Raw genomic sequence first — 26693 nt, forward strand, 5'->3', positions numbered from 1 at the left:
GCCGGGCCCGCGGGAGCGCAGCGGGGCGCGCATGCTCCGCCGGCCGGGGCCCTCCCCCGTCTCCTCCCCCCGCCCGGGGCCGCGGGGACGGGCTCGACCATTTCTGCGGGCGCGGGGCCGCGGGGCCGAGTCTTTCCCAGCGCCGCGGCCGGCTCTGCGCGGCGGCTTCAGCACCGCGCCGCTGGACAGCGCTCGCCGGGCGGCGGCTCCGCGCCGCTAAGCGCCCGCCGGGCCGGGGCCGCGCAGGGCAGCGCGGGCGGCGACCCCGAGGCAGCGGCCCCGTCCCTGCGCCGGGCTCGCCCGCCGAGGGCGCTGGGCAGCGGCGCGATGTTCCTCAAGCTGGCGGTCGTGGTGCAGGTGCTGTCGCTGCTGGCAAGCCGGGTGCACGGCTTCCCGAAACCGGGGGGCAAAGGTAAGCGCCTTCCTTAACGCGCTGTCTGTTTTCTCCGAGGTGGCGAAAGTTTGGCAGGGTACGGAGGGAGGGAAGTAAAAACTTTCCTTCCACTTGGCTAAAAGCAATTAGATCCTAAAGAAACAATATTCCTGGCGCAAGACGCTGGATTGCTGAAGTTGCAGTCTAATACTAACTGAGGATGTAGGTGCTGGTAGAGGAAAAAGCTGGATTTTTGCAGGCTTTTCCCAGCAATGTTGTCACCCGTTCTACAGCAGTTTCTGCACAAGCCTCTCTCTCCCACTCCCTGTCTCCCCTGGTATTCTGGATGTAAGAGATTTTTAATCTCTTGGTTGTGCCAATCCGATTATTGCTATTTTAGTCACACTCTTCCAGCATTTCCCCCCCAATTTGTTTATGACTTTTCACATCAGAAAGGGGTGCTGAGTCTAGCTGTATCTTTATTTCTATTACATCTTGTGAAGAACCTCTCCCTCTGCCCCAAACAAACACACTTTGTTTAAATGTTTGACTTTGTTACTGTTATCTCATTCTTCTTGGAACACTGAGTTTTTTTACAAGAACTAGTGGTTGGCATCATATTTAAGATACCATGTTTTATGGGAGAAAACTGCAAATTAAGAAAAAATGTGCTGACCTTTTGTCACATGCATCCTATAGCTGAGTATATATGTGTGTGTTTGTTTATTCTAGATAAAGCTATACACAACAGACAATTAAGTGTAGAAAGACCTTTGGAGGAACAGGTAAGTGAAATAAAAAGTATTTACAATGTTTTTTAGTTTTAGTATTCCCATAATATTTTGAGCCTTCAGGTACCAGATACGTGAATATCCTAATGGCTTAAGAAATGAGTTAAAAGTGGATTTGTCAGTAAAGGAAATATTGATGACGGGGTTGGGTACAAAATAGAGTTCAAATAATTTTTAAGAATTGGTATGTAGGGTTTTACTGTCCAGCATTCCAAAAGCAGGTTGTTAGCTCCAGCAGTTCACAGGTGTGTCAGCCCTCTGTATTGACATCCTACAGGAATATATTGGGAGCTTGGACTGAAGAAGGAAAATGTAACTGGCATTTCTCTTAAAATGAAAAGTCTATCGCAGCTCCTCGTAATGTCCAATTCTGATCAGAGAATGTGGTGGTACTGACAAAAAGTGCCAAGCGCTTAATCATGTTCTACTTATTAAGGAAAACTTCTTACTAAGAGTGGAGATCAGGCATTAAGGCTTCTGCTGATACTGATAAATTAAGAGATCACACGCTTTAGTGTATTAATTCCTTCTGCCTGTTTGTTGTTTTGTTTGTTTGTGTTATTTTTTTGTATCAGATTGCTGAAGCTGAGGCAGACAAGAATAGGAAAATAGTTCCCACAGGTAAAACACCTTTTGTGGTTTTATAGCAATATTCATAACGGTATTCAAAGAGGTTTAAGATTTTGTCATGTGTGCATTGATATATTTTCCAGAAAATAAGCCAGAGTTCAGGAATTATTCCTTTGTTGATGATCTGAACCTGCTAAAATCAATAGCAGAAAGAGAGAGGAATGAAAAAGAGAGGGAGTCAATTAGAAGCTCTTTGTATGAACAGCAACTGGCCATTGATGATGCAGACTCCACCAAGAACCGCAGACTTGTGGATGACTATGACTCCACTAAAAGTGGGCTGGATTATAAATTCCAAGGTATTCTATAATCATCTTTCAGTGACTTTTAGGTTAGACTTCTCTTGCAAACTGATTGCAATCATGAATGTCGTACCACTAAACACGAGCTCTTTTTGTTACTGGAGTGCAGTTTCAATTAATTCCAATTGTGGAAGCTTGTCATATTACAGCTAGGTTTTAAAACACAGTACAAAAGAATTGCTGTTGATTTTCACAGTCGTCTTCTGTGGAAGAGAATCCAACTGTGTGATTTGCATTATGTTTTTTAGCAATTTAGATTTGATGGAAGGAAAATGGGACATGTTTTCAAATGAAAATATATTTATTCTGGTTTGAAAGGAAAAAGCACTTTTATATAGAGCTAAATCACATATATTTGTTCCAAGTGTTACATGCAATGACAGATGATCCTCCCCATCACAAAGCTAATAGAAGTTACTGAAGGCCAAAGAATACTTGCCTTTACTACTGGAGTCATTAATTGACTTGTAATTTAAGTGAGTCCTCTGAGAGTTGTGAGCAGCATTTAGCACAGGATATTTTTAATTATATCAAAGTGTGCTGATCACAGACCAAAGCTTACTCATCATATTTGCTTTCCTATTGGTCATGATGATATTGTTTGCCATAAGTAACAATTACATAAATAAAACTTCATCTGCTGAAATCCGGACAAGAGGATAGTATGCTGTTTGTCGTGATCTGTTTTGATCTAAGTGGCCATACAATGAAAGTAGATTCCAGGAAGACGCATATAAGCAGATATGTGAGCAGTGTTCTCTCATTCTTACATTTTTTTCTATAAACAGGGGAGTATGCTCCTGATATTAATCTCTGCTCTTTCAAAAGTGCCAGTCAGAAAGAAATTTTTCAGATGTGGAAAATGGACACAAAGAACTTTTCACTGGGACTGATGTAATGGATTCCAAAGTGTGTATCAAAGTATATTCCTAATGTGCCTAGAAAATGCAGCTTTGTTCTGAAGAGAAAAAGATGTGGGCAGATATTTTTTACAAGATGTCTAATCCAACAGAGTTAGGACAGTCAACACACAGTTAAACTGTAATCCTTTTAGATGATCCAGATGGCCTCCATCAATTAGATGGCACCCCTTTGACTGCTGAAGACATTGTTCAAAAAATTGCTGCAAGAATTTATGAGGAAAATGATAGAGGAGTGTTTGACAAGATCGTTTCAAAACTTCTAAATCTGGGTCTAGTAAGTATCTTGTTAAAACCTCATTTAGCTGTTTTGTGGGGTGGTTTAATGCTCTTTCAAAAAACAATTTGGATGAACACTGTGTCCAGCTAATAATGCTGACCTGAGTAAAAATGAGTGGGATTCAGGCTCTAGGCAAGCTTCTTGACTCAGTTGGGCACACTGGTTTAGTTCTGCAATAATGTTGTTCTGTGATGGCTTTGCAACAAAATAGGCCAAGCTGCAGAATGTTTTTGATGTTGAGAAGACATGCACTGATTGTACTCCTCCCATGCCTGCCCTCATTTTCCCTTTAATTTCTCTTCTGCTGCTTATTATTCTTTTGTATTATCAGTTTCTTTTGGATGTTTATTGGGACAGGTCTGAGCCCATTCCTATCCACCTATGAATTATTGTCATCAGCGGACATACAATGACGCTGCTTAATTGGGGATACATTTCTCATTGTTACTGATCTTTAGCAAGACTGGATTTCTCTCTGACCTTTGGATGTCTCAATGGTTTTAGCCATTGCGATAGGGGGTCCTTATATTTTTAAAATACTAACCTTATCTTGTCTGCACTAGATTTTGCTATTAGCTATTGCATACTGATTGTCACTGATGACAAAGGGAGCTGTGGGACAGCTCCATGGTACAGTTCTTGTTCAAGTAATGGGTGTTAGGAAGCAAAGAGGAAACATTTTGATGATGCTGTAGAAAGCTATTTGCTTTTTCCCTTTCTGTATTACTGTATTCTGTTGTAGTTATTCAATTCTACGTAGGTATGTTACAGAACATATACATTTATATATGCACATACACACGTAGGTATACTGCACTTGCAGCTCCATCTTTCAAGCTGGACTCCACTGTGTTAAACCCTATAGGGGTTTGTTTTCCTATTGGAGACTGTATGTGTGGGTGGCTGGTTTTTATGTATACACACATATTTGATGTGTATTTCTATGTGTGTGTATATGTAGACATTTATATAAATAAAGACATATGCATATGTCTGTGTGTATACATTTATATAGAACACACACATCTGAAGGTACTACACCTAATTTGGCAGTGCTCAGCTTTGAAGCAAACATATTTAAAGCAACCATTTACAAAACAGGTTTCATATTGATATTTAATCTAGGAAAAACACAATATTTTGTAAGTACTCTGCACAAATATTTTAACAGATCACAGAGAGTCAAGCCTATACCCTGGAAGATGAAGTGGCAGAGGTTTTACAACAGCTAATTGCAAATGAAGCAAAGGATCGTGAGAAGGAATCTGAAGATTTTGATTACCCTCCAAGCAGAGGAGACAGTGATACAAAAGAAAAACAACAGGAAAGAATGGTAATTTCTTTGCTAATCATTTTGACTCTCTTGCTGAACGGTAGAAATAGACCAAAACACTGCTTTGCTTTAGGAAGTAATTAGTTCAATCTGGAAACTAAAGGTGTTCTTAAAGAAGTTCTATCAGATAGAAAAATGAATTGTGAGTTACTTTGAGGTTGAAGCCAGATGTCAAATTGAAATAACTTTGAGAAAATAGTGTAGTCTTCACCTCATAATTCGGGAAATGTTGGCATAAGATTATGATGCTATTTATTGCTCTATTAACTTTATCACCAAAAGCAATGTGCTTATAGATACTACTTTTTGTGTCTTTTGTGGAGACGTCAAGCAAAGCTGATCAGGACAGTTTCATTAACGGAGAAATTGATGATACACTGGATAACACATGGTCATCATCTAATATCTTGGAAAGAAGAAATGAGCTGCCTTCTGAAGATAATTTTGAAGACCTGCAATATTTTCCAAACTTTTACGCACTATTAAAAAGTCTTAACTCAGGTAAGCTCATCACGTGTTCACAGGAATATATAGGACAAAAATCAGAATATTAAGATTATTGCTGTATTCTCCTACTCCTATCCCTTCCCTTCTCCACAGCTTCCCCAGCTGCAAGAGACCATGTGCTTTATAAATGGTCTCTAAGATACATGGCAGAAGCTAATTTGATTCGTGAGTATGGCAAAACATTGGGAGGAACAGCACTCAGAATTGCAGACTGTGTGACCTAGGTAGCCCTTCCCATCTTGTTCTGTATGATTCAGGAGTCCTGAATTTTTTTCATTCCCGTAAAGGCATGATGAAAAACTGGCAAATAGTTTTCTCCAGAGACCTTTCCAGTAACATCCGTGTCTTCTAAGCAAACAGAGGTACAAGTAAGCCACAGTAGAATCCTCGCAGTGATGGTACCAGTAAATGAGTCTGAGCCTCTCAGCCTTTTCACAAACCACAGGTCTGCTGTTTATTGCAATGAAAGCTCTGCATGTCTCTTCCTTTTCCGGTGCTAGACATCATGGTCTTTCAGTTATTGCAGGCGAGATTGTGGCACCTCGCCACAGCCCCTTTGTCAGCACGCTTTACCACACGCCCACTCTCACTATCTGCAGCCAGGATGACTTCCGCTTTCTCCAGCATAGTCAGCAACAATTTATTCTGCAGATTCCTTGTCTTGCAGCAGCCTTAATCTTCTTTCAAACTGTTCCCATGAACACATGAGTGGAGAGCTAGAATGAAAAACCCGAGGGCATATTTTGCTCAAGTCCAATCTACAAACTTCATATTCTTTTTCTTGTTCTTTTCATTTTCCCATGGTGGTTTTGCTTGATAGTTGTTCTCCTTTTTCTACTCACAAGGCAGAAAGGCATGTTGGGTTTAACAGGTTATCAAGCAAATAGAAACGGGTCCCACTGGCTGACATCTCTGCCTTGTCTCCTGCTTTATGCTGTCCACCTGCCAGCTTGTACCAAGCTGGAGGAGTGGGGATTCAGTTGCATCCTACAGATGTGTGTTAAATTGCAGGCAGCAATAAAAAACCTGTTCAGCATCTCTCCAAAGGGGCTGGCCTTCGGCATGGGCTGGGAGTGTGTTTCTGAGTGTTCCTGTCTGACAGTGCCCCTGGCTCTGTTGGGTCCTTCAGTGACAACCTGGGGTGTGGGAAGAGATCAGGTAACTGTGTGATGGGGAAGTTTCATGCAGAAATAGCAGTTATATTGTTCAGCTGATAAATACAGTGGAAGAAGAAAGCTAAGAAGCAGTGATCATGAAGGCAGTCAGTATGTATGGGCAAGAAAGAATAACTCTATAATAAAAAATCATTGTATCCTATTCTGGAGTCGTGATGCTCCCAACCATCTAATATTATGTTTTCCCAGTACCTGAGTCATGGTCTTGTGCATGGTAACAATCTCATTTGAGAGACTTTTTATTTCTTTCAATGATCTTGTAGGAGAAAGGATTTCTGAGCTGTCTTTCTCATACAGACTGGCCTACTAAGTAGTTCACAGACAAATAAAAGAAAAAGACAGAGGCTGTAGTAAAGTCTGGCTATATCTGCCCTTTGACCAGCAATTTGAACTCTGTCAAGTCTCTTCATCTCAGTGTGTTTAGTGTTCTTATCTGTAAAACTGAATTAATACCATTTGCCTTCCGTAACATAGATCTTTAAGACAAAAAGCTATAAAGAAGAGCCAGACCCTGAGGTTGTAAAGTATATTCAGCTGTACTTTGCAGAAGCAGTTTCAAAGGAGATATATATAGGAGTTCTATTTGCTAATCCAGCACAGCATTTTCTTTTTAGTGAGTAGGTAATTTTTTATGCATGAAGTTTATGCAGAGTTTGCAGAACTGAGTTTTTCTGAGTTGCCTGAAGTCTTTGACTAGTTTTGCTTTATCCCCTCACACAGAGACAGAGGCAAAAGAGAAAGAGACCTTGATAACTATCATGAAAACCCTGATTGATTTTGTGAAGATGATGGTTAAATATGGAACAATCACACCAGAAGAAGGAGTTTCCTATCTGGGTGAGAGTACATACTTTATGCAACAGTCTTATTAATGCTATGTTCTTACTCTACCAACAGTAGTAATTATTTTCTCATCTTCCTTGCTTGTATGAGTCCTGTTCCAGACTTGCTCATTCAAAGTGTTAAAGCTGTACCTCTAAATGATTCATTATTCATTATAGCAATGTTGAATTCCATACTGCTTTAGTAGTTCCATCTAATGAAGGAAAGGTTATTTACCAGATATGTATTTAGAGGATTATTCCACTTTCACACCTGTGAAGTGCACTTTATTTCAGTGGCTTTATGTCAGTGGAAGATCAGTGTTTTGCTTAGTTATCTTGAGGTGGATTAGGTACCTGCATTCTCCGAAAAGAAACCAGCATTTCAGCACTTTTAACCTGTCATCTGTAAGTAGCTGGAGTAGACAGGACCTAATGCTGTGGTCTTCTACCAAGCAAAACTCCTTTCACCTATGAAAAGTGTTACATCTTGGCACAGAAGTTTTTGAAGCACTCTTTCCTGGATCCATTTTAGAGTCTGTGGCTGTGCAGATTTTGTGAAATTGTTATTTCCCCAAAGAGGGATTTTGGAACAGCCTGGTTTGGTTTGGTTTGGTTTGGTTTGGTTTGGTTTGGTTTTCTTTTCTCACACATCTCTTCCAGCTTTTACAAACCCCTTTATATTAACTGTTGGTAGCCTTTCTAGTTAAGCAAGCAGAGCTACAGAAGAAGGGCTTATGTACATAAGCTCTGCACAACCCTTTCATTTTTCTGAAATATTCCTGGTCTGGGTTAGCCTAAAAAGTTGTTGTTTACCTCAGGGCAATTTCTCATCTTAATAGATCAGCCTGTCACAGAGATAGGACTTGGCAATGATCTTTTATGACTTATGCTGGCTTGTTTAATATGGGCCATTGCAGATACATGATTGATCGATGCAACTGTAACTGTACAGATTGATTATCAATTACTTAGCTACAAAAAAAACCAGTGGATCATGATTCACATTCAGTGCATGATTGCACCTCCTCCCTAAAGAATTCATTATATCTCTGACCAAGATTATCTCTTTATTTTCTGTGAGAAGTCCTTTAAATTTGGAATATTTGAACAAATTACACCACAGTTCAGCCCTTTATTTCTCTGGCTGCCTGTGCATTTAAAGAAAGATGCACATAAATGGTTCATTACAAGCATAGTGATTTCAGTGTCATTCTGCAAATGAAGATAATATGGCTTGAGCAGATACTGCCATCACTGATAGTGTTGTGCCAAAATTTAATAGGTTAAATTCATCCCTGAAGCAAGACCACTCAGATAATGCAATTACACTAGGGATGCATTTTTCCTACTAAAATTCAGGGCAGTTGTTCACATTGGCTTTACTTTGAGTAAATAAATACTGTAACCCTAGAAACAAATTGCCATGATGACATAGTACAGAGGGCATGGATTAAGTGAAGAGTTTCAGAGGTCTGATTTAGTCTGGATTTAAGGTAAGACTATCAACTGATGTATCTAGACTCTGCCTTGCAAATGAGTGGTTTATGTAAAGATGGATTTTGTACTCCATCAAAGCAACTTACTGTAGTGGAAAAAGCTTTCTTATAGGTGTCAGGTTGCTTCTGTGGTATTCTTTTTTTAGACTTGCTGTTGAGAAACGACTTTAAAGCTGACCTTCATGTATTGAGCTAATATTCTCAAATATTCAAGAGCAGCAAGCACAGGAGAACCGTAGCTTCTTGCAGCATCCATAAACATGGCAGTTTTATTGCCACCCTCATTTAACTAAAAGTTACAATGTAAGATACCCAGTAATACTTGAATAGGTACTGTGTTTCTTGGTGCAGTTTGAGTTAGGGGGTTAATGCTCATCTGTGTTTATTTATAGCAGACAAAGGAATTAGTATGAATGTTTGTCAGAGAGAAGAAACAGTTTAAACATTGGCAGCTTTTAGTAATTTGCTCAGTCCAAAACCAGTGAGCAGATCCCATGCTAGTTGGTGGAAAATACCTACTGGGTCTGTGCAGATGGATTATATCCTTTCTCTGTTTTATTACAGTGGGAAACTGCCTAAATTACTTTCCCCCACTCTGTGACTGAAGCCATGCATAAGCTATGTCCCTGAATTATATCCAAAATAATAAATCATTTACTGAATCAAGTCCCAAGCTTTTGTGCCTCTCACATGGATGCAGAGATGGTGAATTTGAATGCATATACCAGTAACAGCTGGTTTGGGATTTGGAAACCACAGCATTATGTCATCATCATTGCGTCCTACTCTAGGGGAAAGCGTTTTGCTGCTGCAGTGAATGATGTTATTAGGTTTAGCTTTAAGTTACAAAGGATCTAGCTGCAGTGTGGTGCAAGAAAAACACACATGCACACACATACAAATGCAAGGAAGAGGAATTCATGTTTTAATACATATATTCAATATTATGTAATACATATTTAAAAGCTTTCCATATGCCAAATATAACCTGTAACACAGAACCCAGAAAGCCAAACCAAACGTATTCATATATATGAAAGAGGTCGGAAGGTACTGCCTACCTTTTACAGTATGTATTCAGACAGTATCGCTCTGGAAGCATTGAAGAGAGGCTGTAACAAACTGATATAAAATGTGCATTCAGCTGAAATGCATCATTGTTGATAATTGCCAGGCTGGTGGCAAAATGCCACTATCTTCTATCACTCTTTCTGAACTATGAATACTGTATTTTGATGTACTGGGAGCAAAATCTTCTGTGGAGTGAAAGCCTCATGATACATTTCTAGCTTGTTCAAAGGCTTTCAGAAATCTTTCTAGAAAGCCTCTCTGCCCTGTGAAGATTGAAAGCTGCTTTAAAATAATCTTTGCAATTAACAGAATGGACAAACATTGGTACAAAAAGCATAAACTAATTAATCATATGACACGGCTCACCATTACACAGGTAGCTTGTGAATTAGATCCAGCCGTGGTGTCAACTTATCCACCTATGGGTTGGTTGTCAGCATCCAGCAAATGCTACCCGAACAGCTGAGCTCTCTGTGCTTGCCCCAACATGCTAGAGGTACAGGCTTTTACCACTGAATGGGCTGAGCACTGGGAGGGACATGCTACAGTTACTGAAACAGTGATTGCTGTTGGCAAGAGTGCAGTGAAAGGGTGGAATGAAGGAGTTGGAATCTCTCCACATAATGACCAGTGGAAAGCAGCAAGAAGCTTTCAGAGTTCTGACTGATTCAGCATAAAATATTTCATTATTCATGGAATTCATACTGTTTCTGTTGCATAAGTAGCTGATACTGTATTTTCCATGCAGAACTGAAAGTACTATATCCTTCATGGTGCTGAGTACTTCAAGAGAAAAAGTGCTGTTCAAGCCAATAGCAAAACTCACTTTGATTTTAGCTGAGCAGAATAAGGAGTGCATTGCATAGATATTTGTACTGTTTGAATATTAGTGATTAATATCATACTTTCTTTCATTTTTCTTCTGTCTGTTGAGTAGTGTCATGGTGCAGATTCACTCTGATAGCTTTTCTCTCAGGGCCATCTATCACAGACCAGATAAGTATTAAGGAAAAGCTTCATCTACACCACATAAAGAAGAGGAATTTTTTGTGTGCTGAGTGACTTTTCCTGCATATACCAGGCTATGTGGCTAATTTTAAAATGAAAGCATATCAGTCCACTACCATCCTGGTAGAAGCTCTATTTATAGTAATTACGTAGATTAAACTATAGTTTTGTAATACATTTATTTTAGTAATATTGTTTTCAGCTTAGAAGCACTAACAAATGGTTTCTGCCAGTTTGTTCAGAAACATTCATAAATCATCTCCCACTAAGAAGACCAAAATATTGAGTGATTTTTAGAACCATTCTAGGAAATATTTGTAATTAGAACCTAGTGGACCATAACAAAAATAGAGTTTTCAGAGATGATAGACAAATTCTTATGAGGCACCACTGTGTATGTATGAATTCTTTTTACACAGCACATTGATTATATTATCCTGCTGTACACTGCTTACAAGAGTAGGTTTGTAGCAAGTTTATCCACTGCCACCCCAACCAAATAGAAGTTGTGTTATCCAACGAACTATTACCCTAGAAATTTAAATTAGTTATGTGCACATTGTATTCTTGTGTGGAATTCTCCTGTATTGACTAGTACTTGTAGCACAAACTTTTGCCATCAGTACTTCTTTGTCTCACAGATATATAGAAACTTCACTATGACATGGCATATAATGCGTATTTTATCACATCTTATGATTGAGGTTGGTCATTTTGTTTTCAGTTTCTAAATCGGGGCTTCTGTATCTTCCATAACTGAACAATGCTGGAGAAGAGAAGGAGGCAAAGGAGTGGGAAGAAAATTAAGTATAAGCACTCTGTAGCTTTGCTCTTTCTGAGGGGGATCCTACTTTTCACCTCCTTGTAGTAAAGCATTTAGCTTACTGGAGCCACAGTGTACAACACACAGCCCACAGCAGACTGGTTGGGGAGCAAACCCAACTTTAATTAGGAGGGAAATAGAGAAATTGCTCTAGTTCATCAGTATGCAGTGTTTGAGTCACAGCTGCCTATCTCCATAGACCAAACCAAAGCCACCTCTCAAACCGCCTCCCTTTGGCTCTGACTCACTGTCAGAATCTACACTCTCCCCCGTGACTGAGTAGGAGATTGTGTTGGTTAGAAATGGGCATGACCAGATGTCTCTGTTTATCTCTTCTACCCCCTCATCGTTTGTTCTTTATGGACAATTGGAAAGATGATCAAACTGCAGGATGCACTAGCAATAGGGAAATGGATAGTTCATTGGTGGACTGTAGCTGAGGTATATGTACAGTCATTAGTTCTAAAGTTTCTAAAGTTTTTATAAAGAGAGTAGATTTAGATTAGGTATTAGAAAGAATTCCTTCCCTGTGAGGGTGGCGAGGCGCTGTCCCAGGCTGCCCAGAGCAGCTGTGGATGCCCCATCCCTGGCCATGCCCAAGGCCAGGTTGGATGGGGCTGGGAGCAACCTGGGCTGGTGGGAGGGGTCCGTGCCCATGGCAGGGGGTTGGAATTAGATGATCTTTAAGGTCCCTTCCCAACCCAAACCATTCTATGAAAGTTACTGTTGGGATGTTGTTGTACTCTCTTCTAGACAGATTGAGGTTGCATGAAAAAAAATCCAGGGGAAACAGAAGAGGCAGAAAGTCCCCTATGTTGGTTTTTAACATGTCCCTGCTATGTTCCACGCTGTGGGACATGGAATAGCCGTTCTGCTTCTCACATTCATGCTTGATTCCCTCTGCAGCTCCACTGATGAAGGCAAAGCTCTGCAATTTCCCCAGCATAGGCCAGTGCATAGTAGACACAATCTGGCCTTTTCCTGGGGGAGGAGGACTCGTTTGAATACTGTGACTAATCCTTGAAGTTCTCATCAGCACAGATGCCGCAGGCCAAAGGTCTGGTCCTGATATTTGTTTCGTTAGGCAAGAACAGGCACAGAGCCAAGAGTGTGAGGCAGAGAGCAGATCACAGCACAGACTGCCATCATCTTTCCCCTACTCACTGTCTCCAGAAGCAGATGCTCCCTGATGCAGACTGTGTGATTTCAAAGGGGTGAGGGAAGGTGTGGCTAAACCAGTGCCAGAGGCTGCAAGTGATATATGGTCAGTGTCACGTGGACCTTTTGTTCTTTCCTTCATTTTGACCTGGGAGATGAAGGGCCCTGACAGTATTTCATACAGAGAACAGTTCATGCATAATACCTTCTTTTTATTTGTTAATGTCCTTTTTTTAAAAGGGCTCTTTGTTGCCACTGTGGGTTTCCTTCATAAGCATTAAAACCTTTAATCGATTTTCCCTATCTGAATTTCCCTCTGACGATTTTCCTTGCCCAGTATTACTTTATCATATGACTGATGCATACAGCTACCAGTGGGAGTTATTTAATCTCAGGCAGCTCTCTTTTCCCTGCTCTTTGTTTTGTATCTGATGAACTAAGGTGACACAGATGCCAGTATACTGTACTGTTCAAGGACTCTTACATATCTGAAAAGTAGAAATCAGGAGCATCTCAGATGGAGGCTGAATACTGAGGAGCAGCAGTGATGGTGTAAAGTATGTGTAAATTAGTTAAAACCAAGATGAATTTGCAGGGAGGTAAGATAAAAGGATGTGGGGACAGAGAGTGTGCAAAGGCCCCAGACAAGACCAGAATCTAGGCAGTATGTTGATCGCAGACCCCTCTACAAACTTGTAGTTTTTCTTTCTGTAGCCTCATTCCATGCCTCATCCATGTCTGTCCCAAGCTACTTCTGCATTTGCACAAACACATACATGTTTTTGTGCCCCCACTGCTTAGATCTTATCTCCTATTTCCCTCCATTCAGACTCGCTACATAGAAAAAGAATGGGTAGCTGTGGTGTGAAAAGTCTGTGACAGCTAATTTCACAGTTCTTAAAAAACAGGACTGCTGCTACACTCTACAGTAAAATGAGCATCACCTGAGGCTGACAATATGTGCAAGAGCATAGTATTTCCAGTATCCATAGGATCTAAATTTTCTCAAGATACCTTTTTGGGAGAGATCCAGTAGTTCTAGTGTTCTTTTTTCCCACCACATTGCATGACCATCAAATCACATGTATAAACCCCAAAATGAATATATTACAATTCATTGCTTTGCTTATCAATATCTACCCTTTAAATTTGCATCCCTCTTGCAAATAATATTGCCTCTTCTGTTTCCCTTCACTGCCTCCTCTATGCTTTCCCAGCTGGATACTTTGTAAGAAATCTCCATCTCCTGGTAGTGTCTCTTTTGGCAACTATATTGCTTAGTTCCTGAAAATCTAGGTTTTGCATCCTACCAAGCCATTTGTTTCTAAAGAAAGAAGAGTGATACTTTTATTTTTCTCACTGTATTTAGTAGCTGCATAAAACCCCTTGGTTTCTGAATTCAGTATCTCTCTGTTGACAACTGAGCACTGAAGACCATAAGTTATGATTTGAGATGATGGATGTGGGTGTGGGGTAAAGAGGGTGTCACTGAACTTTCAAAACTAAGCTACATCCCACTCCTGCAGTAGAGGCGGCTGTGTGCTGCTTCAGTCCCAAACCGTCATGCTTATGAAGTGCATGCCATCAAAATACTTAAAATGTGTGCACAGGCCATGCAGCAGTGTCAGGATGGGAAAGGGTTAGGAAAGGACTGCACCACACAGCTCTAGGAAACCTGGAGTAATGTGAAGAAATGCCTGTAGAATACTGAAAAGGATAAATATGAGAAATAGTCCATGAGGTGGGGAATTTAATAAGGACAATAAAGGAGGCTTGGTCAGAGCTTGGTTCACCTCAACACACATCTCTTTCATTTTGGTTTACTTTTCGAGTTGCTTTAAATCTGATTCCCAAATGATACCGCTGCTGTTATTTCAAATCCCTCTGGCCATATTGCCTGTAATCCATTTACAAGTAATGCCACTACCTGGGGGTTGTCACCTGACACATCATTCCTTATAGCAGCATTAGGCTTCAGACACACCATCATGACAAATGAGTCAAACAGGAAGATTCAGAAAGAAAATGCCACATAAGGCAGGGAGTTGGAAGGGAACAGGAGATCTGCAAGGCTGAGACCCATATGTGGAGGGATTTCTCGTTTGTCACAGTTTAAGCAGTTTATGTGACATATGCATGATATATGTATGAGCCGACTAAAGATCAACCTCTGCTTTTGGCTACATTGGTGAAAATCTGGTGGATATTGACAGTTCTTGGACCTGCATTTATGTAAACTAAAAGGAGCATTTGGCCAAAGAATTAATCCGGCATGCTGTTCCCCACAGAACAGTCATGAGCAAATACTGAGATGTCCTGAGTTTTGTCACAGATGGAAAAAGACCTTACAAACTCTCAAATCATCTGCTGCAGGAGGCAGAAGAGCCCTGGGAGACCTGTGCTTTTTTAATGCCTGAAATATGTGCATCTTATACAAGCAGTCATCAGCACAAAGCTTTCCTGCTGGAGCTGCTGTAGTGTAAGACCTCATTAAGTATACTAATTTTTTAGCTATCGTTAAGATTGATCTCAGGTACCATGATCATCCCTTTTTCTCCTTTAACACAGCCTTTCTATGCTGTATGAAAACAGAACAGCAAAGCAGGTCTTTCTGCAGAAGTTTAATGACATGAAATTTCAGCTACAGTCAATTCGATGAGGTTAGAATGTGAAACTGCCTCCTGGGTGCAAGGCAATTATGCAGAGGGAAAAACCCTTTGCAGGAAAATTTGCAAGAGTCCAAAAAACACCATGAATCTGTCTGTCTATGGGGGAGGGTCCATTTCAGGGTTCTGTTACCAATTCCATTAAATACTGAGATGGATATATTGGGGTTTACCTCTCTAACAAGAAGTAATTTAATTTGTAATATTTTTTCTCATAGTATCTCCATCCATTGATTTAAAGGGTGTTACTGAAGTGCATTCTCCCAGAGTAAAGATAAGCATTCGGCTTCTATGCAATTCAGATTTTTGGATGTCCAAGTCAAAGGACTTCAGTTTTAAAAGCGCTGGGAATTTTGCATTTTCAGATGCAATTAATAGCATCTACTGGTGTGTAGTGCCTGTAGAAAGTGGGCCTAGGATGTCTCAGAATGCCTACTCAAAATAGGAGCCCTCCTGCAGCATGAATGCTTCAGTGAGTCATGCCAGATCAAAGAGCAAGTTAGAAAGTGAAGCAAGGCAGGAACCGGATTGTCTGACTCCTGGTGTCTGGTTCGAGTGATGAGATTATCCTGCTCCGCGGAAAGCCGGCCGCCAGAGGAGTGACCTATTTTACCAACGCAGGTCACTTCCATTAGCTCAGTAGTTACTGTTCTGTTGGTTTAATTAGTGCCATTTCAAATAAGTGGCCAGCTCTGTGGAAAGGTCAGTACCTTTCTAAACTCTTCCTCTATAAAGATTATGTTGCTAGGGAAACGATACCGGAAAAGTAATCAGTTCTCGTTAGACCTCCAAATACAATATGCAGTTGCTTAGCTGCTGGCCAGGCACATCTTGGTTGAGAAGATGACTCACTCCATCCACGTAACTCAGAGCAAACATTGTTCAGCTCTGGCCTAGCTACGTATGACAAGTACAAACATGTTTTGAAACAATACCAGCTGTTAAAGACATTCATTCTGAAGGGGGAAAAAAGGGCAATAAATCCTGTTGGAGAAGAACTGGGATTCTCTCTGTGACATATATGTAGGTGCACCAGATGCTCCCCACAAACATGAATAGGCTTGCTTAGTTAATTCCTCTCTGTCACACAGAATATACAGCTGCTTATGAAATCTTGGGATTCTTGTTGACGTGCCATCCAGCTAGCAAGATAGCTTCACTATTTCTCCTGTAAAATCTAGTCCTTATTAAAAGGCCTGTTATATAAACCTGTCCATATCTTTACTGCCAAAATAAAGCTTTGAAAATGGAATATAGTTGTTATCATATTAGAAGTCTAGCTTTAGTGGTAAAGCTCGGATCATTAGTGGTCAACATTGCCATATAATACTTGATATAACAGATGTAGCTGTTCAGTGCATATGGCTGGAAAACAATGCATATTACCATGCTACTGTAATTGACAAAGTAGCAATAAATATTGTTTATTACTCACATATTGAACTCAAATGAAATTGTTAGCCTAATTGAAAGACTCAGCGAAACTGTAGAATTCCTGATGGAATTTACAGAAGTAACTGAATAATGGAGGAGTATAAATCCTGTTGCCTTCAGTAGCACATGCTGTATGTGGATATGCGTACAACTTTTAAACACTACAATCTATCAACATAACATAAACATTTGGAAATACTATCAGTATGCAAACATTTAAATCTAAAGATGTCTAAGTGGGTTATAAATCCATTCTGCAGTGGAGTCTTTGTGTTTTCTAATACAAGCTTACTGCAGCAGCGGCTAAATGCAGACACTTAAGCCAGAACATGAAAGGTACTTATGAATCAATGCACTTCCATGTGTGGCATTTTAAACATTTAAATACTCCTATTTATGTTAAAATACTATGTTTACATTTAAAATTAAGCCTAATTTAGTAGATTTGGCTGGATTAAGGTCTAGAATCAGTGACATTTTTGCATTTGCATGAATTAGCGAAGGAGAATAATCTATTCACTTGTACTTACAAAAGGTTTTTAGGTTCATAGCTGCATCATCCTAAAAACTGTGCCTCTTGCAACAGAGAAGTCCTTATATTTGTGCTGGAATACTGGTATGTACTGATTCAGGATAAAAAATAGTATCTTAAGCTCAGCTGAAACGAATGTTTACAGTCCTTTCAATAAGCTTTGGATCAAGTGATTAGTGAGGCATCAATACCACCACTATAATTCTAGCTTGGTTTTTTTCTTCATGAGTATGTCTGATCCAGCTTGTAACCCAGCTCAGACCTGTTTAGTTTAGGGCATATGCAAGGTTGGAAATCACATTAAAAGGATACGTACCAAATGAAAATAGTTTTCACACAAAAACTCTAATATGATGTAGAAATGACAGGCTGCAATCAGGCAGGGTGCCAACAAAAACTGCTTAGATTTTAATTTTATGTAAATAGGAAAATATAGAGGACTCAGACAGGATTATGTGATTTCTCATCAGATGGCAGGCAAAATTGCTTATGGTGATTTACCATGAAGAGAAATATGCTTGCTAAAAAAACTAATCTTTAGACTTCAGTGCTGAATATCTTTTTGGTAGAAAAAGATGCTTCCAGCTGATGGATAAAATGTTAGCCTTACGCAGAAGATATGATCTAAAATATTTACTAGCCCTGTAATACCTATTCTGCCACAGTTACCACATCACATACTGGATATTTTAGCTGTTTATGTAAAGGGTATATTGACAATTCAAAACCAAGTCTCTCAAAAATACCTCACCAACTAGCTGATATCTATCAATTTTTGGTTCCGTGTTTAACTCAACCTTCAAAAAAAGCTGGTAATGGGAAAGAAAATTCTACACCACGTCCATAATATGACTGAGGAAAAATGCCAAATTGTATGATGATCTGTATTTGTGAATATCTATGAAGTGTTGTATCAAAAGGATTTTTTTTTTCCACATAAACATACAATGTTTGTATCTGAAAAGTCCATCTTGATGAAAAGTTGCCTTTAATTTCAAAATAGATGAGTTCAGCTCTGAAATTTGCATAGAAAAACAATTTCTAGACTTCTGGAGCTGTATACATGGCCATGGCTGTCTACTGGTTTTTCAGGTAAATGCTTGACTTCAGCAACTTAAAAAAAATATTTGGTTTAATCAGTTCAATTTATGTATTTATTTCACTTATATATATTTTGAAACCTTGTATTAGATTTCTTCTCCAATTAAACCATACAGAATCCAGACAGATAAGTAGTTTGGGATAATATTTTCCCACAAGGATGAAGCACATATTTCATAGTCTTGTATACTTTGTGAAGTTAATTAAACCCTTTCATTGCTTTCATCAGAATAAATCACTACAGATACTGTTATCTATATTCTGTGACTTCTGTGACTTAAATAATTGGAATATATATGCACACATTTGCTGTCTTTATTAACATTGGCTCTATTTGGTATACACCTATTGTCATGATTTAGTTGATAATTTTTTTTAGTAAGATTGGTCAAAGTTCCATGTGATTATTTGTCTGTTCTTTTAGTGTTGGCTCTGCATTAATTCTTCATAGGCAAAGATGAAGACTGTTCTTTTAGATTTCTACTTACTATTCAAAATGGTGTTGCAGAGAATATAATTTAGATTGTGCATTATATCCATTGAAGAATAACGGCTTTGCTTTTGTTTTGTCTTGATTTCTAGAAAACTTAGATACAATGATAGCTGAGCAGACAAAGAAGAAGCTTGAGAACCCTTCCACTAAAACGAGAAAAAAGCTACCAGCAGGTACTTATTCTACAGTTTTCTCTCCTGGAATAACACATTTTTTTAAAATCTATTGATTTAAAAGCATGCTAATTGCTGTAGAAGCCAGACTGCTAGCTAAAAATATAGGCCCTCAAGGACCTGTAGTCACAGCTTGGATGTCTAAACACATGACAAGAGAGAAATTTTTACCTAATTGTCCAATCTTTGAGAAGTATATTCACTGTCCTTTTCTTCAGTGGAGTCCAGACATTACACATATACCAGAGGAAGTTGTATCAATGCTTTTTAACACTTCAATAATTAAAAAAATCATCCTTTGTAAAATTTGGATCTAGGGAATGCAAATTTCCTAACATTTTCCTCTGCGCAAAGGAATGTGCTTTTATGAACTACATATTATTGCATTGTAGTCACCTGTATTCAGCTACTGTTTGTAAGAGCAGAAACAGTTATTCATGTTTCCAGAGGTCTAGGGTAGAGGTGACCTGTAGAAGACACTTTGAGCCAGATTCCCATGAGGTTCTTCCTCAGTCATCAGTTAAAACGTTTTACTTCATAAAGATCGTATTGATATGATTTAGAAATGCTTTTAGTACGTTTGATACAAAATTGCTCTTATTGTTATTTCTTTAGACAAGAATAGTGAAGAAGCAGACAGTACAAAGGAAGAAGCAGCTAAAATGGAAAAGGAATATGAAATTTCAAAGGATTCTACAAAAAATGAAGAACAAAATGCAGCAGGAAACAGTGAAGAGCCCGGAGGTGCGAAATAGCGATCGCTTTTCTACATATGTACACTCCAAGTGATTGAAATCTTTTCTTATCTTTGGTATTGTTTTTCCATTGTGTTAGCTTAAGTATCTTCAGTTTATAATTACTGATAGTCAGCACACAACAGCTTGATTCGGAAGTGTACTTATCTGCTTGCTTTTAAATATAGGAAACTAATTCCTTGCTGAGTAAGACCATAGTCTTTCACAGAATTTGTAGCCCCTTCTGAGAGCAATATGACATGCATTTTGACACAGTAGTGCAGAGAGATTTTGCTTGTCTGCATCAGTGGCTTTTCCATGAAATCAGATCATCACGACATTCAATATTCTGAGTGAGCCCATTGATTTCTCTAGCTTGTGTTAGAACAGGCTGGTACTGAGAAGTTCTGCCAAGTGACACAATTAGCATTACTCACTGCCAGAGGTTAAGCAGTTAACCTGTTTTACATTATTATAGTAAGTTTGTGTCTCACAAAGCAAACTTAGCACAGTAGTATTTTTATTATCCTAGTTGCCTCAGCATGACACATAATGCCACATGCCATGTTACGTTAGACTGTACTAGCTGAAGTTACTCTTGTCCCTGCGGTGCAAATCAGCTGCTATATCTCAAAACTAATCTGCAGGGAATGGTGTGCCTCCTTACAGTGCTGAACTTTTGAAGGGGGATGTTTATTGGTGCAGAAACCTTTCAGTGAGTTCTTATTGCTCAGGATCCAGCATAGGCATCTATGTTTTGTAGTCGGTTAAAAAAAAAAAAGCTCAATAGCTTTTTAGAAATTTAGATTGGTTCAGTATTTAGTTCTTTGTCTATTATTATGCAATACCCTTTGCTCTTTCACAGAGTAACTTACTATAAAGCTGACTCTACTCCCAGCTCAAAAATTACCATATATCTAATACTGTATCCACTTACTAATGGGGCCAGACATGCATAGTTGGCAGTAGTAGCCTTCTACATGGTAATCACACTAGGTGGTTTTTTTCCTGACAAATGTAAGAACATTACATCAATAAAGCTCCAGCCAAGTTAAGAATTCAAAATCCATTAGCTGGAATATTTCCTTAGGGGCCTTATTAGGTAATCCTTGAACTAATTCTGTCCTGTGTGCTTTCTGGTCCAAAAATAGCCATCACTTTAAAAATTCAGCCATAACAAGGAGTTATCATCTAATTTTAATACATTCTTTTTCTCAGTAAATACAAGTAGCTGTATTTCAACTTGTCTTTTGAAAATATCATGATCTTAGATTTGCTGTATGCTGTTAGCACTACTGTATGGAGGAGTTTTCTGACACTTTGTATATAAGCAGATACTCAAAGCTCTCAGTCTTATTTAAGTCAGCCCTTGCTGTCTTAACAGCTTCATCTTTGTGGAACAATTATTACGATCAAAAAGCTACAGGTTGCCTTTAATCCACATATGCAGCATCTGTGGACACCACCGAAAGGTTATATATAAAGATCAAAAAAGCCATGCTTTTAAGTTTGTGGATCGCTGATCTTGCACAGACAAAACCTGCTAGCCATCTCTGGGAGTTTTGTCTGACTAAGGTTGACAGGACTCAGCTTTTAAACAGAAACTAAGAATAGTTTTAATCTGCCTTTGCTGTGACCAACTTCACCCAGTTAAGCAAGCTGCATCAATCACTGATGGAAATGCCTGATTTCTCTCTCATCCTTTCCTCTAGGAAAAGCTGAGGCATATTTGGAAGCAATCAGGAAGAATATAGAATGGCTAAAAAAACACAACAAAGGTAACAAAGAAGGTATGCAGTAAAAAGCCTTGACATTGGGGTGGGCAATATACATTACAAAGCATGCAACTTCAATTGTGTTGTATAACTTAGCATTATAAGTTAAATAATAGTAATGTGAAACTGTACTTGTCTAGATTATAGTGATAATTACTGGTGTTAGAGTTAAATAATACAGATCATGTAGAAGTTATATCATTGAAGGAAAATAGTAAACTAAGACAAATTCATGTAAACTGGCTCGAACAGCCATGGGCCACGAAACACACAGTGACTAACCAGCTACAAGTTAGTCATGCGCTGTCCAGATAGTCATGCCTGTCACCGGGTAACAGTATGTCAGTTTTGTCTAGTGCTTCATTTCTTAATTCAACATGTCTTTTAATTATGATATTGTACATGAGGTAAAGGTATTTAAAATGTCTGGGTGTGTCTAAAGAAGCTCAGTGCATCTGGCTAGCACTGTGCATGCCATCCCAAATAGCAGTGAGGTTTGTTTCATAACCATAAATAGTTAAGATACAAACTTATGTCACTAGCACTGTGATATACTGGATTACAGCCCAAATCATCTCTAATGACTTGTAGCTCTCACGCGCAAAGCTGTGTAGAAGGGGAGCAGTGACTGAAGCAGCTGCACAGGGTACGCTCCCCAGCTGCCCCACCATTTGACTCTTCCCCAGAGGCAGGGCTGTGTGAGAGCTGGAGGGAGGGAGCTAACAGCAGCAGGATTTCTAGCGTATTTTTCACAGATCTTTATTTATCCACACCATTTTTTGCCCTCAAGATCTTACGTAAAACCAGCCTCTTATCCCTCCTCTCTGCCATTGTGCCTTCTGCCATCACCCACTCTGTAAACGAAGGTTCCTAGCCAAGGGATCCATCCCTGGCGTATGACTGGCGCCTGGCGGGAAGGATCCTTCTTGCACCAGCCAAGCAGAGGGAGATCTGAGATGAGATTAGCCCTGGGTAACCCAGCCACCCTCTGTATGAGTTGAATTGCGTATGAATTGCATTTCAGAGATTATGGAAGCATGCCTACAGCCCCAAACATTCATTTTCCTATACAGAAACTCCATAGTAGGAAGGACTTTTAAAACAATTTTTTCCATCTCTAAAATAATTTCCACACAATGGCAATGATGGCAGTTAGCAGCGGGTGTACATATCTGCTCAAGTATTCCTGCCAATTCTAATAAACGTTTCTGTTTATCAACATACTCATTATAGTAATTAGATCTCAGTCATGTGTGATTAATTCTCTATATCACACATACTGACTGGGCAGCCCCTTACTCCTCTTCACAGTAGCCTTTCCTCTGCACTGCTGCAGTCTGAAAATGGCTGTGATTGCAGAACAATAGCATTTTATCTGTCTGTGAATGTATTAAGATACACACTTTCTGTATAGATGGATTTTCATTTGCACTAAAATACCTTTATTGTCCTCTGGCAATGGAAATGGGCCTTAAAAGTGAGAGTAAGTTAAGACAGAATTGCAACAGTGTTCTTACCCTTCCAATACATTTGTTATTGTGCCTTTCCATAGTTTGTTGGTTTGGGTTTTTTTTTTGGGGGGGGGTGTGGTTTGGGTTTTTTTTGTAGAATACTAATTCAGTTCTCCAGGGATGACATTAAAGGAAGTGCAGTCAGGGTAAGCTTATCTAAGCGTGAATGCATTGCACTGTGTTTCCTCATACAAGATTAGGGGGTATTGATGTGCTTTATCAATCATTTCTCCGCTTCCAGCTAGCACCTGGGAGCTAGCGGAAAAGCAGTTCGCAAAGCAATTTGCGTATTAAGATGGCCAGTCTTTTCCACCCCTGTTCATGGATTGGTTTACTCACTGAATATACTTGAAGAGGTTTAGGTTTCTTCAGGGAAATGTCTGTAGATCCTTATCTTTGTATGAATTTCAGTAGAAATTATTATTTATTCAGTAACTAATTACCCTAGAAATATTAGTTTGCATTTTCCCAGTTTAAAAATATCAATTGCCTATTAAGGAGGCAGGTAAACCTGAGCGATCTGGATGATTTAAAGAAACGTGTCAAAAGCTTAGATTTTGTGATTGACTTTTGTATCCAAAGGTTGGTTTTCATATATACAATCTGTAGATTCTGTGGGCCTATCCTTAGTATCTCCCAGACCTGGCTTGATCTTTGAAACCAATGCTCTTTAAGACCAGCTCCTCTCCTGTGTCAATTAGCATCACTCCCACCATCAGACCTCAGCTGCTGGGTGTTCTATTGCAGTTAGTCTCCAAAGAACATAACAGTGAGTCATTTGACTAATACATGCAAATAGCATGTTCGGATTTTTCACAAAATCCTTAGGTAGTTTATAGTTTCATAACACTAACAGTAGCCATTTAGGAATTAAAGTAAATTCTATAATTAATTGCAATGGCAAATAGCTTGATTTGAATATGCAAATAAGCCCCCACTTAATTTACTGTAGCAGTTTCACAGCTCAATGTAATGCTGCAGCTGTTGTGGTGAATATAAACCGAAGATGATTTTTCTAATTACTTGTCCAAATTAATAGGTTGTAAATAAGTATTGGAAATTAACAGTTATCAATTTCTAGGAAAAAAAACCCAACAAATTAAATTGCTATGAGATATACAAATTAGCCAGAATGGGATAATGTCTTAATGGTTGTAATCTCATACAGAATGTTTAGTAATTAAACCTTCACATCTCCACATAATGATCTTAGAGTTGTAAATACTATTCTAGAAGAAAAATAAACCCAGGAATTTTGATGTGAATAACATGGATATTATATTAATTTAGTATTTGTTCTTCTGTTCATTTCCATTCCTTGGTATCTTTGACTGGAAACTCTCATTCTGTCAACATGAATGGAAATCTCACAACCTTATTAAATTGCTAGGTACTCTTTGTCCCTATTGCTCGGGTAGGACAGAGAAACAAACAGGTTTACATTCTTTTAAGTAACGCTGGTAACGGACCAGCCATGAAATCCTGGCCTCAGTACAGCAAATGCCAAAATTCCTATTAACTCAGATAAGGAGAGGACACCTCCGCAGGAGTGGGGAGTTTTGAATATCAATTTTCTGTATTACTCATTTGAAATTGCCTTGTACTGTTACAAAAATTACGGCAAGCATTAATTTGCTTCTTAATGGCTTTCTATTTCTATCCAATTTTGGTCACTCAGCCATAAAAGGACAGAAAGGCAGTATTGTCTGTTTTGTTAAGGAGGTCCTTCCACTTATTGCTGTATGATGGTATACATTGGACTACATTACAAAATGAGTATTTATACCTTCTGAAGGTTCTGTCTGTGGAGTAAGACATGTATACAGAAAAAATTCAGGATGTTATCTGTTTTTGTGAAAGATACTAATTCATTTAACTTAGTATGAACCCTTAAGACATTGATGTTTTCCAGACTGCTAACTTTTGATTCTAACAAATTAGGCTTTACATTTTATGCAGTAAATTATGTAACTGAAATGTGCATTGCGTTAATGTGTGGACATAGTGGATCTGTTGCCAGAGTTACATAACAGTAGGTTACCTTTTTGTGTTATTTGAAAGATTGCTCTACAGTAGAATTTTTTTCATGGAAAATAGTGATATTTTCCAGCATAGGAAAAGTCTATTTAATGCATATGGTGTGAATCACGACACATAGATGCACCCATCTATCAGAAAAGGAGGAAGGATCTTTCAGCACTGTATTGCAGATTGATATACAAAGACTGTCAAAGACAACTATGACACTAACACTATCATAAAGACAACGCACTGCAGTATTTTTCATGTCAGATGTTATGTTCTGTATCAAGGTAAATAAATGTATTGTTTTAATGTATTTTCAGGAAGCTGCTTTCTTGAATTTTCACTATAGGTGTTTATAGCAAGTGAGATTTTTACTGGGATTTCAATAGGAAACACTTCATTCAATACTTACTTTTGAATCCACGACAGTTGTGAAAATAACAGGGATTTAACAACAGTTTTTGCCATGCAGACTAGGATGTCAAATCTCTGGACCAGAACATATTCTTACTTTAGCATTTGCCAGCAATCAATCAAAAGCAAGAGATGATTATTCCTCTTGAATATTAAAAGCACCATGATGCATGAAAAGACTTTGTGCAGGTGTTGGGTTTTATAAAATTTTCTTTCACAAGTTGCACTTGTAGTGAATTCTCTTCATGTTGGGTGAAGTGCATTTGTTGGATAAATTTTACAATGACATTGTTTCTTAGGTGAAGCAGTATAATGGCAATGACTCATTGTGCAAATGAATTCTTATTTTTCAGACTATGATCTTTCAAAGCTGAGAGATTTCATTGATCAGCAAGCTGATGCTTATGTGGACAAGGGCATCCTGGACAAGGAAGAGGCAGATGTAATTAAACGCATATATGGCAGCCTGTAAAAAGCTAGTGGCTGCCAAAGATGTAGAAAACTAGTATAGTTTCCCCCACTTCTGGCTCAATGACTAATGACCTGTTAATTTGAAGATATCATTAGAAGTGCTCTGTTTACATTGTACTGACAACTTTCTAGACAGAAATGAAGAGCTATAGTGCTCCGTACACTGACTGCATACTGTATTTTCCTACACTCACAAATCAATCCTAAACGCCAAATTCTGACACTGAATCTCTATTTGATAGGATAAACAGTTATGTAAAGTTCTCTTTGATTTACTTTTTGTGTTTGGTTTACTTTTGTAGATAAACCAGTTGTTTCTGATGGAAAGTTCTTTTAATGCTACATCTTCTTGCTCTCACTCCACTAGCTTTCTATAGATGCAACTATGTAAAGGGCATTATTAGAAAATAGTTCATAGTTCTCTAAATAAAGTATTTGAAAATAATTTACCTATCAAAGTTTTCATTAATCTTAATATGATTTTATATCCAGAAATCTTGTTTTTAAATCCTAATACTTTCTTTTTTCTTGACCCTTTTTCATTTCTTTATGTAGCATTCTATAACTTGGACTATAGTGTCCTTAGCTATCTGATAAATCTTTGACACTACAACTGCCTTTCATATTGCAGAGCTGTATTCTCCCTGTTGTTGTTTCATTCAGCATGTATAAA

At 38.7% G+C, this 26693-nt stretch overlaps 1 protein-coding gene across 3 annotated transcripts; it reads left to right on the top strand.

Moving 5' to 3' along the window:
* On the top strand, positions 1 to 26465 carry SCG3 (secretogranin III). 3 transcript variants are annotated; one of them, XM_040601851.1, is made up of 12 exons: positions 1 to 412; positions 1106 to 1158; positions 1740 to 1785; positions 1878 to 2093; positions 3151 to 3293; positions 4468 to 4629; positions 4953 to 5130; positions 7032 to 7148; positions 19007 to 19090; positions 19706 to 19834; positions 21537 to 21602; positions 25903 to 26465. In XM_040601851.1, the coding sequence occupies exons 1-12, from the start codon at positions 328 to 330 to the stop codon at positions 26019 to 26021; spliced, it is 1398 nt and encodes a 465-aa protein (XP_040457785.1). In that variant the 5' UTR covers positions 1 to 327; the 3' UTR covers positions 26022 to 26465. The 3 variants fall into 3 exon arrangements, with proteins under 3 accessions (XP_040457785.1, XP_040457787.1, XP_040457784.1); XM_040601850.1 differs by having other exon boundaries at positions 19 to 412; positions 21537 to 21614; XM_040601853.1 differs by lacking the exon at positions 1878 to 2093 and having other exon boundaries at positions 8 to 412; positions 21537 to 21614.
* Positions 26466 to 26693: the final 228 nt, after the last annotated feature.

This window comes from Falco naumanni, chromosome 7 (genome assembly GCF_017639655.2).
Source record: "Falco naumanni isolate bFalNau1 chromosome 7, bFalNau1.pat, whole genome shotgun sequence".
Classification (NCBI taxonomy): Eukaryota; Metazoa; Chordata; class Aves; order Falconiformes; family Falconidae; genus Falco; species Falco naumanni.